The 17985-nt window shown below is 44.6% G+C and overlaps 1 protein-coding gene across 2 annotated transcripts in view; it reads right to left on the bottom strand.

Moving 5' to 3' along the window:
• The window catches only part of ST6GAL2 (ST6 beta-galactoside alpha-2,6-sialyltransferase 2), a 59694-nt gene that overhangs the window by 8992 nt on the left and 32717 nt on the right, over positions 1-17985 (bottom strand). For both annotated transcript variants that reach the window (XM_070798764.1, XM_019970241.2), the window contains exons 3-5: positions 14759-14856; positions 13051-13152; positions 8516-8690 (exon numbers count right to left, since the gene is read on the bottom strand). In XM_070798764.1, coding sequence (XP_070654865.1) covers positions 8516-8690; positions 13051-13152; positions 14759-14856 — 375 coding nt within the window. The remainder of the gene's footprint in view (positions 1-8515; positions 8691-13050; positions 13153-14758; positions 14857-17985) is intronic.

The following is a 17985-nucleotide window of genomic DNA, read 5'->3' as shown; positions in this document are numbered from 1 at the left end:
AGGAACTTTAATGTTACATAATTTCGTTTATGGACTATCCAAAAGGAACTGCTTTCAGCACTAATAAAATTTTACTGCTCTCAGTGTGCAGCCAGACTTTTTGATAAGTGGATCAATATTTAGACACTTTTTAATGTATTTTTCCAAACCAATCAAATGGGCATGCAGCCAGTTCCTAAAAATCTTTGAACATAATTCATGTTAAGTTTTTTGGCCAAGTTTTACAAATGAGTAGAGATTCATTTGAAGAAAAAAAAGTGCAAATTTTTCTGGGCAATTATGACTCAAGAGCCATTCATTTGCCAAATTACAGGTTTTAAAATATTGTATAATTCAATATAATTATCTAACCAATTAAAAAGCATTTCCACTGGTCTTAATAAAAAGTCAGTCTATGACTCAGCTTAACAAGCAGTATGTACACTTATTTATTTTTCTAAAACCTGGATAAAAAGCAAACTTCCACCTGCATCTTTGCATGTTATGTTCAGACGACCACAAATTCTGAATAAACAAGGTTCTCCTATAAAGACTCTACTTTTGGGGCTCCTCTGGTGTTCAGTGGTTGACAATCTGCCTTCCAATGCAGGTAACGCTGGTTCAGCACCTGTGTGGGGAACTAAGAGCCCACATAAGCAACTAAGCCCACTCGACAACTAGAGAGCGCACACCCTGCAACAAAGACCCAGCCCCGTGCAACCAAAAAAAAAAAAAAAAAGAAACCCAAACCTCTACTTTTCATATACATAGATATGATTGATGTGTTAGAGTCTAACAGAACTTAATCATTTAGATTTTAATTGTGATCACACCAAATTATCTTACTTTGCACCTGGCAAAATATTTAAAATGATACCCCAAATTGTTAACAATAATAGAATTTTCTCCTTGATGAATGTATCTTTTTAACATGGAGCAAAATAAGCTATGGACATAAATAGAACCTAATGCAAGTGATGGGAAAAATACAGGCTCTCATCAATTTCAGGTAATACTTGAACATAATTCAAATAAGGAATTTCTGAGAATATCCAATAAACCCTGCAAAACATGTTTCTGAATGAGGGGTGAGGGTGAAAAGTTAAGGGTATTGAATGTGCTGGTCTAATGGAAATGTAGTAGCTATTCTGTGGTTTCTCCATAAATTCATCATAAGATGGAAAATTATGAAAACTGTACTTAAGATTACTGAAGGAGCAAAAATGACATTTTAAGTGACATTTCCAGAAGATATCTGTAATTAAAATGTGGTTTCTATGGGGATGAGATGAATTGGGAAACTGGAATATATATACTATTGATACTATTTATAAAATAGATAACTAATGAGAACCTATTGTGTAACACAGGGAACTGTGGTGAATGGGAAGGAAATGGGAAGGAAATCCAAAAAAGAGGGGATATATGTATATGTATAGCTGATTCACTTTGTTGTATGGTAGAAACTAACAGGCTGTAAAGCAACTATACTTATATAAAAATTAATTTAAAAAATATCAAAGACAATATTCACAATAGCAGCTCAACAAAATGAGTTACTTAAATTGTAAAAAAAGAAGTGGTTTGGAAATTTGCATTTCATGTAATAAAATAATAATTTAACAAGCATGTACTATATTAAGTAAAATCATGTAATGCATGAATAATACTTGAAAATCAATTTTTTAGCCCATTTATATTGTATTATTTGATGGTAACATACATTCGGGATTCACTGTTTACAGGGAAATATAAAAAGTTGTTCCTCGTCAACATAATAATGATTGGTTTTACACAGTCATGTATGAGATGTTAAGCGGCTTATTATTTTGAGTTAACGTGTTATTATTTTGTGTTACCATCTGAGTTTGGATGATATATTGGAAAATTAGAGTCCTGAATGCAAAATAAAGTGGAAAAGAAATGAAGTCATGACTTGTTTTTAAGCATATTATTCTGCCTGTATATTCAATAGTCTGAAATTACAGCATTTGCATCTGTGAAGTCTAGAAATAGTACTTATGCTATAAACAATTGAGGCTGCCTTTTCAAAAGGTGTGAGCGGGTGCTGGTGGTTTGTACAGTGAAAGCAAGTCTCCTATCAGCGCTGGTCAGGTTGGTGCAGAGGCCAGTCTGCCTGACGATGCTCAGCCCGGAACCCCCTGGGGTGAAGCTGGAGGGCCTCCTACATCAGACGGCAGAACCACCCAGCCAGACTTCAGGACTTCGGATGAACTCACACACCTCCCACAAAACTATCAGTGTGTATGAAGGCAATGTGGAAACCATGGAATTCCTAGGAAATGACTCTCCATTCCCTAGGAAGGCCTCAGTGCTGTCAGAACCACCTCCCAGTACCAGGTAATGAGAGAAGGCCTCCAGCATCCAGACAGGGATGAAAAAGAGAGATGTTCTTGCCATGTGAACAAGTGGCTCCCAGTGGACTGAAGGGTCCTGACACTGTGGGACAAATGTTCCAAAGAAACGGGTCCTGTGGAGCATCCAAATTACCTGGATGTGTGCTGCTGCTGCTGCTGCTGCTAAGTCACTTTAGTCGTGTCCGGACTCTGCGACCCCGGATATGACAGCGCACCAGGCTCCCCCGTCCCTGGGATTCTCCAGGCAAGAACACTGGAGTGGGTTGCCATTTCCTTCTCCAATGCATGAAAGTGAAAAGTGAAACTGAGGTTGCTCAGTCGTGTCCGACTCCTAGCGACACCATGGACTGCAGCCCACCAGGCTCCTCCATCCATGGGATTTTCCAGGCAAGAGTACTGGAGTGGGGTGCCATTGCCTTCTCTGGGATGTATGCTATTTCTTTTTATAAAAAAAGAGTTTTTTTTTAATGTGGACCATTTTTAAAGTCCTTGTTGAATTTGTTACAGTATTGCTTCTGTTTTATGTTTTGTTTTGTTTTGTTTTTGCCACGTGGCATGTGGGATTGAAAGCGTACCCCCTACATTGGGAGGCAAAGTCTTCATCACTGGACCACCAGGGATGTCTTATGTTACTTCTTTTTAATTAAAAAAAATATAAAGCAGAAAAAACTCAGGTTGGTGCTCTGTGATGACCGAGAGCAGTGGGATGGAGAGCAGGTGGGAGGAAGAACCAAGAGGGAGAGGATACGTGTATGTTGTTGTTTTGTCCCTCAGTCGTGTCTGACTCTTTGTTACCCCATGGATTGTAGCCCACCAGGCTCCTCTGTCCATGGGCCACGGACAGGCATACTGGAGTGGGTTGCCATTTCCTTCTCCAGGGGATCTTCCTGACCCGGGGATCGAACCCAGGTCTCCTGCATTGACAGGCAGATTCTTTACCACTGAGCCACCAGGGAAGCCCAGATACACATATCAAATCAGATCAGATCACATCAGTCGCTCAGTCGTGTCCGACTCTTTGTGACCCCATGAATTGCAGCACGCCAGGCCTCTCTGTCCATCACCAACTCCCGGAATTCACTCAGACTCACATCCATCCAGTCAGTGATGCCATTCAGCCATCTCATCCTCTGTCGTCCCCTTCTCCTCTTGCCCCCAATCCCTCCCAGCATCAGAGTCTTTTCCAATGAGTCAACTCTTTGCATGAGGTGGCCAAAGTACTGGAGTTTTAGCTTCAGCATCATTCCTTCCAAAGAAATTCCAGGGCTGATCTCCTTCAGAATGGACTGGTTGGATCTCCTTGCAGTCCAAGGGACTCTCAAGAATCTTCTCCAACACCACAGTTCAAAAGCATCAATTCTTCGGTGCTCAGCCTTCTTCACAGTCCAACTCTCATATCTATACATGACCACAGGAAAAACCATAGCCTTGACTAGACGGACCTTTGTTGGCAAAGTAATGTCTCTGCTTTTGAATATGCTATCTAGGTTGGTCATAACTTTCCTTCCAAGGAGTAAGCATCTTTTAATTTCATGGTTGCAGTCACCATCTGCAGTGATTTTGGAGCCCAGAAAAATAAAGTCTGACACTGTTTCCACTGTTTCCCCATCTATTTCCCATGAAGTGATGGGACCGGATGCCATGATCTTCGTTTTCTGAATGTTGAGCTTTAAGCCAACTTTTTCACTCTCCACTTTCACTTTCATCAACAGGCTTTTTAGTTCCTCTTCACTTTCTGCCATAAGGGTGGTGCCATCTGCATATCTGAGGTTATTGATATTTCTCCCAGCAATCTTGATTCCAGCTTGTGTTTCTTCCAGTCCAGCATTTCTCATGATGTACTCCGCATATAAGTTAAATAAGCAGGGTGACAATATGCAGGCTTGACGTACTCCTTTTCCTATTTGGAACCAGTCTGTTGTTCCATGTCCAGTTCTAACTGTTGCTTCCTGACCTGCATATAAATTTCTTAAGAGGCAGATCAGGTGGTCTGGTATTCCCATCTCTTTCAGAATTTTCCACAGTTTATTGTGATCCACAGTCAAAGGCTTTGGCATAGTCAATAAAGCAGAAATAGATGTTTTTTCTGGAACTCTCTTGCTTTTTTGATGATCCAGCAGATGTTGGCAATTTTATCTCTGGTTCCTCTGCCTTTTCTAAAACCAGCTTGAACATCAGGAAGTTCACGGTTCACATATTGCTGAAGCCTGGCTTGGAGAATTTTGAGCATTACTTTACCAGCATGTGAGATGAGTGCAATTGTGCGGTAGTTTGAGCATTCTTTGGCATTGCCTTTCTTTGGGATTGGAATGAAAACTGACCTTTTCCAGTCCTGTGGCCACCACTGAGTTTTCCAAATTTGCTGGCATATTGAGTACAGCACTTTCACAGCATCATCTTTCAGGATTTGGAATAGCTCAACTGGAATTCTATCACCTCCACTAGCTTTGTTCGTAGTGATGCTTTCTAAGGCCCACTTGACTTCACATTCCAGGATGTCTGGCTCTAGGTCAGTGATCACACCATCGTGATTATCTGGGTTGTGAAGATCTTTTCTGTACAGTTCTTCTGTGTATTCTTGCCATCTCTTCTTAAAATCTTTTGCTTCTGTTAGGTCCATACCATTTCTGTCCTTTATCGAGCCCATCTTTGCATGAAATGTTCCTTAGGTATAGCTAAAACAAAATTCTACTCTTTTTTTAAAATAATACATGTGCCATGCACAAGGGGTAAGCATCTCTTTGCTGCTGCTCTGGACAAGGGGATGGTACACAGAGTACATCTCTGACACACATAAGGATGTCCTTCTGTGACCCGGAAGCACAAATACGGCCTTTGGTCAGAAGTCAGGGAAAAAGCAGTAAGTTGGTGCTTCCAACGTGATCAACATACCACACCCTCTCCTCAGCAGTCATATACACCTGGGAATTTATCTTAAGGAAATAGTTTAAAGGGAAGAAAAGTCTGCATGTTCACGTATAGAATAAATGACAGTATGTATTAGAATTGACATGTGGATATAGTAACAATTCATCAATATGATGGGTAACATCAAATGTCTTCCATCAGAGAGGTCCCTGCCCATAAGGCACAGCGTCCAGTAGGAACTGGTTGCTCCTCCAAAAGTTCCTTTTCTTCCTGCTGTCCTTCGTAACTTTCCCTGTGGTGAAGACGGTCTCCATCTACACCACCCAGGGCCATAGCCACTGGGAACACAGGACTTTAAGAGCCTGAAATGGGGCTCAAGCACCGAGGGAGAGATTTTCCTCCTGTTTAATCTTAATTAACTTACACTTGAGCAGCCACCGGTGTCTAAGAGCTGCCAGCCTGGACAGGACGGAGCTAGAAAATGACCACAAGTGTGAACTGGCCCCACAAAAAGGTGTTGCTATGACTCTCCTTTCTCCCAGGACCATGAGGACATTCACAGGAGCAAGTGACTCGCCTGCAATTGGAAAGCCAGTGACATCAGAGGACTGTCGTTCAGCCCAGCCCCCACTCCTGAAATGACCCCCAGCTGCAATCCCGTTGTCCTGGAAAAGAAACCACACAGGCAAGCAGTGTCCCTGAAAACTCTAAATGCTCAGCACATAGCTGTGAAAGGAAGCTGGCCACAAGTGGCAGGATTTCTTTCAACAGCAAAAACACACAGAAATGTTGTTCCCCAGCTATGACTATGTCAGAGGAAACTTTCAAACTTCATATCGGTAGTAAGTGTGTCTGAGAGCCCCCACTGTGCTCCCAAGCTCTTGCTGTGATCAGATTTCTGCCACAGGAATTCCCAGGGAGACTTGATTGGATGGCCACATCCCATTATGCTGTCTCAGCATCATTCCATCCTGTTCCACGTTCTTCCCTAGGTCAGCAGGATTCCATGACACCACACGAAAGACAAATCATAGTCCACCCTGGTTTTTCTGACCTATTCTAATCCCAGATGTCTGCGCCTAAGACTGACACTTTGTAGTTTGTTCCACTCGTACTGGAGCTCTAGAATCCTTATGTGGTAGCTTGGATTACTGTATCTAACCTGCCATTACTTTGCCAACAAAGGTCAGTCTAGTCAAGGCTATGGTTTTTCCTATGGTCATGTATGGATGTGAGAGTTGGACTGTGAAGAAGGCTGAGCGCCAAAAAATTGATGCTTTTGAACTGTGGTGTTGGAGAAGACTCTTGAGAGTCCCTTGGACTGCAAGGAGATCCAACCAGTCCATTCTGAAGGAGATCAGCCTTGGGATTTCTTTGGAAGGAATGATGCTAAAGTTGAAACTCCAGTACTTTGGCCACCTCATGCGAAGAGTTGACTGATTGGAAAAGACTCTGATGCTGGGAGGGATTGGGGGCAGGAGGAGAAGGGGATGACAGAGGATGAGATAGCTGGATGGCATCACTGACTGGATGGACGTGAGTCTGAGTGAACTCTGGGAGTTGGTGATGGACAGGGAGGCCTGGTGTGCTGCAATTCATGGGGTCACAAAGAGTCAGACACCACTGAGCGACTGAACTGAACTGAACTGAACCTGCCACTTGTGGTTATAATATAATTACGTATCTGTACCCTTTGCTCTGGGAATTTTGCAGTGTCTCCTAGGAGAATACCCAGAGTAATCTTTCACTCACAGAAAAAATAGAACACAACATGGACTTCCCTGGTGGCACAGTGGCTAAGAATCCACCTGCCAGTGCAGGAGACACAGGTTCGATCCCTGGTCCAGGAAGATCCCACATGTCGCAGGGCAACTAAGCCTGTGCGCCACAAGAGAAGCCACCAGAACGAGCAGCTTGCGCACCACAACCAGACAGTATCCCCTCTCTCCACAACTAGAGAAAACCTGCACACAGCAATGAAGACCCAGCTCAGCTAAAAATAAATAAATAAATATTAAAAAAAAAACAACCACCTTAGAATCTGACAAAGTGCCTTGGAAACAAAGTGTTTCAAAGGCATGACATAAAATGGGTGAGGGAGCTCTGCTTAAGGAAAATAACATGCAGTCATGAATTTTGTCTTGAATTCTGCATAAAATATTTCATATTTTTATAATACCTCAAAACTGCTCTAAACCCACAAGCCTCACTTTGCATGCTTCTTGGGCCTGCATCACTGACCAACTCACGTCACTTCCATAAACATTCCTTTAGTCATGGTTATCACCTGTGCAGCCCAGTGCAGGTTGTATATTCATTAATACTAGGGTAGAGACTGCTACAGTGTTTTATGGACAAAATTCCTATCCTGGGTTTCCACTGCAGCTTTCATATGCCAAGGGGAGCTAAGGTCTTTCTTAATATCACCCTATTCAGGTGCCACCAAGACAATAACAGGGCAAGAGGCTGAAACATGGGAAAAGAAATGGGTTAAGACCACATTTGAGGATAAAAACCTGAGTGCAAACAATACACTAGGCCAAGTGTGATGCCCTTGTTACACAAAGTCCACTATCCTGTGGAGAGAGTGGTGCTCAGCCTGAGAATCCTGCTACTCAAAGCCCAGACCCACTGGTGACCTTGCAACCCCTGGGAGGTGGTCCAGTGGCCATGAATTCCCATCCTCGACCTGGCCCCACATCAACAATGTGCATGCGAGTGGTGGTGGTCCTGAGCGGCCCTGAGGTCTCCACCCCTTGAGTCTGGGGGGCCTCTGACGGCTGTGACCCACAGAGTGTCCTCGGGCTTCTGCCCTGAGAAAGCCTGCTTCCACTTCCTGTCACTGGAACACCTGCCAGGAGCCCTGAGCTTCCATCAAGAGTCCAATTACCATGAGGCCACCATCTACAAGCACATGGTCACCAGGCCAGCTGAGCTGCAACCCCCCAGGCATCCAGCAGATGGGCCCAACAGGGGGAGCAAGGTCACCCCATGGGGCAGCTGAATGCCCGCAAGTGACTCCATGAGTCTGGAACAAAGGGGTCACCCAGCTGGGCCCTTCCTGACACACTCCATCATGAGAGAAAATGAAACAGTTCATTTCAGATCTTGGAATGTTGAGGTAGTTTCTTACTCGCCTGCAGAAACTGAAACAGAGTCTTTGCACTCTTTTTAGTGAATCTATCTTCCCTCTAAAGACACCCTCTAGATGCTCTTGTATAGCACGGATGTACAGTCACTTAGCATGAACCTACACCTGCTGCTACTCACCCAACCTGATAGCCACATACCGATAAAGCCAGAGGACGGCGGGTTGGGCTGGATCTTCTCCTTCGTGTTCTCCTGGATGATGTCCCAAAGCTGCCAGATAAACTTGGGGTGAAGAATGTAAAATGGCTGGTTCGGGTTTCTCTGACGATGCTGAACATACGGTGTGAACAGGTTGTAATCTGGCTTCTTGTACCACTAAGAGAAAAAAACACACAGTCAAGGCAGAGGTCCACACTGTGAAAAGGAAACTGGGCAGTGCTGGGGTTGTGGGTAGTTAGAGGCTGAGGACCAGACTGGGAGGGGGGTTAGGATGCCCCTTCTGTAGGCACTTCTACACTGGATGAGGGGTGAGTGAGTATAGGGGCTGAGGTCCAGCCTGGGGGACTGGTGCTTATTCTTTAGTAAAAGGAGGGAGAAGGGCTAGAGCAGAGTCAGCAGACTTTTCTAGAAGGGGCCAGGTAGTAAAAGAGGTTAGGCTTTGGGGCCATGGGGTCTCTGCTGCAACTCCTGGGCTCCACTGTATACTTACATGGAAAGCAGCCACAGATGGTACAATATGTGGCTGTGTTTCAATAAAACTTTATTTACAAAAACAAAGGCAAACAAACAAAAAAGAAGTAAAGAAAAACAAACAAACAAAAAAAAACAAAGGGAAAAAAAACAAAAACAAAAAACAGGGCCAGATGGCCCATGGCCATGGTTTCAATCACTGTATTTCAGAAATATGCTTTCCCAATCTAATCTCTAGTTCAAAAACATGTCAGCTGTTGCCTGGGGTTGGGGCCAGGTCTGGGAGGTGAATGAATGACACAAAGGACTCTGCAATGATGGGGAGATTCTGTTCCTTCATTGTGGTGCTGAATACAGGACTGTATACATTTGCTGCTGCTGCTGCTAAGTCACTTCAGTCATGTTTGACTCTGTGCGACCCCATAGATGGCAGCCCACCAGGCTCCCCCGTCCCTGGGATTCTCCAGGCAAGAACTCTGGAGTGGGTTGCCATTTCCTTCTCTAATGCATGAAAGTGAAAAGGGAAAGTGAAGTCGCTCAGTTGTGTCCGACTCCTAGCGACCCCATGGACTGCAGCCCACTGCCCAGCAACACACACATGTACAAAGATTACACATAAATGATTGCATGAAACCTCTTCATGGAGGGGTTTGATGGAGGGGCTTATGTAACTCAATGAAGCTATGAGCCATGCTGTGCAGGACCACCCAAGACCGATGGGTCATAGTAGAGACTTCTGACAAAACGTCCACTAGAGAAGAGAATGGCAATCTGCCCCAGTATTCCTGCCTCAAGAACCCCATGAAGGGCATGAAAAGTCGAAAAGATAAGACATCAGAAGATGAGCTCGGCCATGCACTCCATTGGGTGGCAATGAGTTGCACACAACTTAGCTATTGAACAACAACAATTATATGAAAACATATACACTAAGGTTGATTTTTAAAAAGTCTTCAGAAGCATCTCAGGTGCCACCAAGAAGTGGGGTTTGGAGAAGGTGTATGGGGAGGGGTTCATCCGGCTGACCGTCCCTTCAAATAGACGCCTCGGGCAAAGATACTGGTGTTTCTGCTCAGTGGTGTCTGACACTTTGCAACGCCATGGACCATGCCTGCCAGGTTCCTCTGTCCATGGGATTCTCTAGGCAAGAATCCTGGAGTGGGTAGCCAACCCCTCCTCCAGCAGATCATCCCAAGCCAGGGATCAAACTTGGGTCTCCTGCATTGCATGCAGATTTTTTATCTTCTGAGCCACCAAGGAAGCCTGGGCTTGTATTACGATCCTACATAACAGTCCCTGGTTGAATGTGGTCTGTGGCTTTAAACATTTTGAGAAGAATAATTTGAACTGTGGCCCCCAAACCCCGGGGGGCAGTTAGAGAGAAGCTCAGGGTCTTCGCCACCTCCTCCAGACCCTCATGGAGCAGAAGCAGAGCCTGGTTTCCCAAGAGTGGCACAGTCACTGCCCATGTCCATTGATCAGACAGCTCATGCCCTGAGCTGGGAAGCTTCTAAATCAGGAGGAAACAAGGCCCACAGCCAGAGACTCTCATGGGTCCAAAACAGCAAGAAAGCTGTCAGAACTTAAAACCACAGACCTCAGACTGGAAGGAAGCTGACAAGTGCAAACACCCACTTGATGCTGGTTCTCAGTAGAAGGTGTGTGTGGGAATTGATTAGAGAGCTCTCTCAAAATCACAGGTGGAGGCTGGATACGGCCGGATTCCTGGGAACAGGGCTTTGGAGATGTGCGGGATAAGCCTTTAGGAGATGCTGATGTGCACTCCTGGGTGAGAATAGTTAGAGTCATGCCAGGTGTGTGTCCAGCCTCTGTCTCAGAATGCATGGTGACAGAATGCTTCTTCCAGAGGGACAGTCCATCATGGGCAGCTCTTTTGGAAAGGTACCCCCCGATAGGGCTGAAATCTGTTCCCATCTTCATCAGAGGAAGCTGGCATCCTCTGGGGTCATGGAAAACAAGTCCACAGCCAGTGGCACAGCTTATAGCATTGCTCATGGGGATAAAGTGCAGCCCAATTTCCTAGCCCCCTTTCAGAACAAGTAGAATGGCTTTTCACGCCAGGCTTCCCCAAAGTACAGAGGTTGTGAATGTAATTCTCTTATATATATATTTTTTCAAATAAAGAGCTGACTCACTGGAAAAGACCCAACTCATTGGAAAAGACCCTGATGCTGGGAAAGACTGAGGGCAGGAGGAGAAGGGTGTGGCAAAGAATGAGATGGTTGGATGGCACCACTGACTCAATAGAAATGAGTCTGAGCAAACTCTGGGAAATGGTGAAGGACAGAGAAGCCTGGCGTGCCGCAGTTCATGGGGAAGCAAAGAGTTGGACGTGACCTAGTGATTGAGCAACAACAACTTACTTTTGGCTGTGCTGGGTCTCTGTTGTTATGCACAGGCTTTCTCTAGTTGCTGGGAGCAGGGGCTACTCTCTAGTTGTGGTGCTCAGGCTTCTCATCCAGGTGGCTTTTCTTGTGGTGGAGCACAGGCTCTAGGTCACTTGGGCTTCAGTAGCTGCAGCACATGGGCTCAGTAGTTGTGGCTCCCAGGCTCTAGAGCGCAAGTTCAGTAGTTGTGGTGCATGGGCGTAGTTGCTCCATGGCATGTGGGATCTTCTGGGATTAGGGATCAAATCCATGTCTTCTGCACTGGCAAGTGGATTCTTTACCCCTGAGCCACCTGGGAAGCCCACTCCCTTATATTTTGCTGGCTGGCAAGAATATTGTTTTTTTGCCTTTTTATACTGCTCATGGGGTTCTCAAGGCAAGAATACTAAAGTGGTTTGCCATTCCTTTCTCCAGTGGACCACATTTTGTCAGAATTCTCCGCCACAACCCGTCCATCTTGGGTGGCCCAACACAGCATGGCTCATAGTTTCATTCAGTTAGACAAGGCTGTGGTCCATGTGATCAGATTGGTTAGTTGACTGTGATTGTGGTTTTCATTCTGTCTGCCCTCTGACAGATAAGGATCAGAGGCTTATGGAAGCTTCCTGATAGGAGAGAAAGTCTGAGGGGGAAACGGGGTCTTGTTCTGATGGGTGGGGCCATGTTCAGTAAATCTTTAATCCAATTTTCTGTTGCTGGGTGGGGCTGTGTTCCCTCCCTGTTGCTTGACCTGAGGCCACACTATGGTGGAGGTAATGAAGATAATGGTGACCTCCTTCCAAAGGTTCCATGCATGCACTGCTGAACTCAGTGCCTCAGACCCTGCAGCAGGCCACTGCTGACCCACGCCTCCCCCGGATATTCATTGGAAGGACTGATGCTGAAGCTGAAACTCCGTTACTTTGGCCACCTGATGAGAAGAACCATCTCATTGGAAAAGACCCTGATGCTGGGACATATTGAAGGCGGGAGGAGAAGGGGACAAGAGAGGATGAGATGTTTGGATGGCATCGCAGACGCGATGGACATGAGTTTGAGTAGGCTCTGGGAGTTGGTGATGGACAGGGAAGCCTGCGTGCCCTAGGGGTCACAAAGGCAGAACTGAGTAACTGAACTGAACTGAATAATCTTGTTTATCCTCTATTCTATAAGATTAAGAAGGTTTGGAGACAGAAGCCAAAGAGCTGCACACTCAAGAAAAACCTGTGACAGGCTCCATTTCAATAATAATGAGTTGTGGAGTCACAAAGCTTAGCCTGTCCCACCAAGAACTTCCCATTTATTTCAAAATATCTTTTAAAAAATGGGAAGGTGATGTAATCATCCTACAATGGAAAAATTCAGCATGTAAGCAGTCCAATTTCCGGTATGACTAGGACTTTCCTAGCATCTAGATGTTGTACGTTTTGTTTTTTTAAGTCCTCCAGAACAAAAACACTTTATCATCAGAGGGTTGATGCTCACCATGGAGCTACTGCAACTGGGAGTCAAACAGTATGAGCATATGTGAATTTAATTAGCGCCTATGATCAGTTTCATTCCGCCTGTCCAAGTTCAGTCCCTGACTTCTTCCTGTTATGTATCAGTCAAAGGCACCATCTGACCTGCAAGGGTCAGGGCACCAAGGAAATACTCACCAGGTTAAGATTTGCAGAATAAGGAGCTGGGTCCCAGGCCACCAAGATGACATCTTTATACAATGCACTGTCCATGAAGTGGTAGCTGGGGTTGGTTAGAATCTGCAAATATATACAAAAATCACTGCAAAGCAAGGGCTTAGGTCTTCAGAATTAGTATTTTTTAAAAGGTGAAAACTTGTTTTTTATAATCTTATTTATTTTTGGCTGTGCTGGGTCTTGGTGTTGGGCAGGCTTTTCTCTAGTTGTGTTGTGCGGGCTTCTCAGTGAAGTGGCTTCTCTTGTTGCAGAGTACAGGCTCTAGGGCATGCAGGCTTCAGTAGTTGCGGCACTTGGGCTTGGTAATTGCAGTTCCCAGGCTCTAGAGCACAGCTCAGTAGTTGTGGCACACGGGCTTAGTTGCTCTGCAGCATGTGGGATCTTCCTGGACCAGGGATCGAACCTGTGTCTCCTGCATTGGCAGGTGGATTCTTTACCACGGAGTCACCACAGAAGCCCAAGAAGTGAAAATTTAAAAGAGGAATTGGAAAAAAATGTTCCTCAGATTTTCTAGGGGAGGGAGAAAGGCAGGCTTTACATACTAGAAATTTAGAAAATATCTGGAGAAAGGAGGGGGGAGCAGTTTCCTTTTTTAAGAAAAGAGCCCTCAATGGACCCATCTAAAGATACCAGCTCTGGATTGAATCCCCTGGCTCCTCGGCTACCCCAAAAGGCTCTTCTTCAGTGGCTTTCACAGGTCATTGAGGGTGAGCTGCAGACCTAGAAAAACCAGAATCTTCAGGTGCCTCCCTGAGACAAACAGCCTCAGGACAAATGGAGCCCAGAGATCTGGAGACTGGGGCCCTCTCTGGCCCTGGGTGAGTCCTTCAATTTCATCTGCCCATCACCTTTTTAAAACTAGAGTTTGGTGGTGGGGTGGGGAGGGGGGAATGATGCATTGATTTGTCTCAGTTTTAAGACACTCTTCTTCACATCTTAGTATTTCTGAAGTTAGGGTGTATCACAGTGACAGGTGTCTTAATTTGCTGGAGCTTATCTTCTCCTCTTTGAAAAGCTGTCGTCAGACAGAAGAGGAATCTTCAATCAGTGGCGTCTCTGCATTCAGGAAGCAGGGCCTGACTCTCACCTCTCTCTCAGGCTGCGAGCCCAGGGCCTGATGCAGAAAGCACACCTTTTGTTCGGTAAGAAACTCACTAAAAATTTCTCATCACTGCATTTTTTACATACAGTTTGAAATGCTAGAAATTGTTGTGGTTTGTTCTGAGAATAATTTTGTTACGAATTTTGGAAAACATTCTTCTTAAGAACATACAGAAAAGAATCTTCCTTTTTAAAATTTTCAAATGACAATGACAAAGTGAAATTTCTGAGGTGTTCTGCTGCCCCTTGAATTCTGTATCTTTGCCTTTCTGCCCTCCACCCCTGATTTATTCTGTTTAACTTCCTTTTTCACAGTTCCCAGAACTCAGTGTGCTACCTATATATATTTCTACCTCGATTCTGATTTTTCCTTTTGATCTTATTTACTTTTTTTCCCCTCTTCACAGCACACATGAATTCCCAAGTCTCTGCATTTTTTCTCAGTAATTTTTTATTATTACAAAACCCTGAGATCATGGTCATGGAAAGCTGGGTGATTTCTCTTCATTCATCCAGTTAAGCTATTTACTTGTAAAACATACATCCATGAAAAGTCTACCCAGCTTACCTGGGAATTAATGATGCGGACGGTGGTTTTATTTCCGACATCTTTCTCGTAGCCACGTGTAGGAGCAGAGTTAAACCTCAAAACCGCATCATGGGAATCTGAGGGACACATGTGACAAAATGACTCTTTTTTTTGCCTCTGCATAAAAATCAGCATTATCTAGGAAAATATCTTAAAGCAAATCTTTCAATACCTGAAACTGGACCCCAGTAAAGTTCAGACACTCCTCCCCCCTCTCCACACACATTGTTCGGTATACTGTTTATTTAGAATGAGATCCTGGCTGGGGGCAAATAAACATGAAACCGTATCAATCCATTACAAGTGGTCCTACAGCATCTAAGTTATATTTAGATGCTTGGTATGCATTCATAGTCTTTAAGGACATGCTTTACGTGTGCAGGAAATGTCAAGATGTGTGTGTGTATCTAGACTGCTCTGTGGAGTCTCATGTGTTTCCTAGAAACAGTGCTGAAACCACAGTTAATCAGCTATAGGGAATTTCTATGGGTTTTCTCCAGTTTCAAAACAGTATGGAAGTTCCTTAAAAAACTAAAGCCAGAGCTACCATATGACCCAGCAATCTCACTCCTGGGCATATGTCAGAGAAAACTCTAATTTGAAACACACGCACCCCAGTGTTCACAGAAGCACTATTTACAACAGCCAAGACATGGAAGCAACCTGAGTGCCCACCAACAGATGAACAGAAGAAGATGCGGTACATCTATACAATGGAACGCTACTCAGCCATAAAAAAGACTGAAAAATGCCATTTGCAGCAACATGGATGGACTGAGAGATCATACCAGGTGAAGAAAGTCAGACAGAAAAAGACAAATCTATGATATTTTTATGCGGAATCTCAAAAAATGGTGACAAATGAACTTATTTATAAAACACAAACAGACTCACAGATATGGAAAACAAGCTTATGGTTACCAAAGGGAAAATGAGTAGGGAAGGGACACATTAGGAGTTTGAGATTAACAGACAGACAGTACTGTATATAAAATAGATAACCAATAAGTACCTACTGCATAGCACAGGGAGCCATACTCAATACCTTGTAATAACCTATAATGGAAATGACTCTGAAAAAGAATATATGTATGTATAACTGAATCACTCTGATGTACACCAGAAACTAACACAAAATTGTACATCAACTATATTTCAAGTTTTAAAAAAAATGACTCACCCATGTATAGTTTGTAACACTGTATAAGGGTCATTTGGAAACTATCAGCTCATTAAGTCATGCAGATCTTTCAAATATCTATGTATTTCATTATAAGGTATCAAATATCATATATATCACCATGGATACCATCACTTTTTAAGTTTGGGAAGCTTCTAAGCTCATGGTTGAAAGCTTTGTCACTGGCAATGAATACCGTTGGTTATGTTTCTAAAAGTGACAGGCTTACTTACTTCCTTTTTGAGAAAATACCTGCCAAATGTCCAAGTCTAAATTAAGTATATCTGTCTATCAGTCGTCTGTCCCAAGTATAACTGTGTTTCGTGATAAAAAAGGGCTCGTTCCACTCACAGCTCAATCACAAGAGTGCTTTTCTACTGGGGGCTGGTTTGCAGAAATGCTTTCATTGTTATTTCCCATTTGGTCTTAAAAACACATGTACTTCAAAGACTGAAATATAATAAAACCAATCATTTTTACTGCTTCATCAAGGGCATCCATATTTGGAACTGGCACCCTTTCCTGTTACTGTTAAGCTTGGCAGCAAAGCATTCCATGAAGGCTAGTAACATTGGGTACCACTGCTTTGATCTGTTTTATCCACTGCTGCTCCTGCATCATCCTATTCAACTGCCAACAGCCAAAAGGACCTGTGAGTGCTATAATGGAAATAGTTCTCACCTTGTGAACCCCTGAAAGGGTCTCGGGGACTCCAAGTGCAAGGTCACACACTCTATGAACTGCTGACCTGGGGCAAAAGTGGGGTGGCCTCCAGGCACTGAGAGGTAATCAGGGTGGGCACCAGGGCCAGAGGTAGGATGCTAGCACTCCTGGACCATTTCTCTCTCTAATCCAAGCCGCCTCAACACAGCCTCCATCTAGAGGTAAGGTGAACAAATGGAGGAGGCCAGGCAGTGGGTGCATTTCTAATTGATTATGTAGAAACTTCAAATTAATCGATCACTGCAGCAAATGCCCCAGGTTTTAAAAGCTGGTGTTCTACACTGAAAGTGTTAGTTGCTCAGTCATGTCTGACTCTTTGCAACCCTATGGACTGTAACCCACCAGGCTTCTCTGTCCATGGGATTCTCCAGGCAAGAATACTGGAGTGGGTAGCCATTTCCTTCTCCAGGGGATTTTTCCCAACCCAGAGATCAAACTCTGGTCTCTTGTACTGTAGGTGGATTCTTTACCATCTAAGCCACCAGGGAAACCCTGTTCTACACTGAGGTGTGTTTTAAGCCTCAGAAGGACTTGACAAGGCACAGGGCACAGAAACGCAATCTAGCTTCACTCTTCTGGAAGTGGTATGAGTTTGAAGAGTTAAGAGGTCAATTTCGTGGAGGACATAGAGAGACAGGGACAGAGACTGAACCTCCTCCAGCTGTCAGGGAGCAGAAGGGACCAGGATGGGAGGGGGAGTGTGCAGAGGACGAGCAGAGTCCATCAGGCAGATCTTGCCTGGCTGTGCCTCTCCCAGATAATCGCCTTAAAAACTGAACTGTCCATTCACATTTAGAGGGAGAGGAACGGATCAGACAGGAGACAGGAGAAGAGAACATAGAGTCAGTCATTTCTGGAGGACACATTTCCAGGCAAGAGCCACTTCACGTTGACCTTGAGAACAGAGCCAGGCTCAGCACATCACTGAGGAAGATGAAAACCCTGCAGGGAGTGGCCGGCCAGAAGGCACAGCAGCATGAAATCCAGACCCAGCCCCGGTCGCTGCATTCCCAGAGCCCCCAACCCTTCCTGAGGGCAGGAATCTGTAGAGGGAGCCCACGCCCCAGTCTCCGGGGAACAGCCTGCCAGAGACAGTTCTTCTTCCTCCCAAACCCGCCACTCAGGTCTTTCTCACCTCACTGTGACTTTCACAATGTGCTCGCTCCAATCTTGGCTCTGGAGCAATCTTTCCCTAATGAGACCCTGATCCATCACTTCTCCGCTTTAAGATTTCAGAGCTTTGCACCAGGAAGCCAGGGATGGAGTTGGAGTTTCTGAGACCCAGACTGGAGTTCAAACCTGG

Source organism: Bos indicus, chromosome 11, assembly GCF_029378745.1.
Source record: "Bos indicus isolate NIAB-ARS_2022 breed Sahiwal x Tharparkar chromosome 11, NIAB-ARS_B.indTharparkar_mat_pri_1.0, whole genome shotgun sequence".
NCBI classification, from domain to species: domain Eukaryota; kingdom Metazoa; phylum Chordata; class Mammalia; order Artiodactyla; family Bovidae; genus Bos; species Bos indicus.
This window is presented reverse-complemented; position numbering and strand designations above follow the sequence as displayed.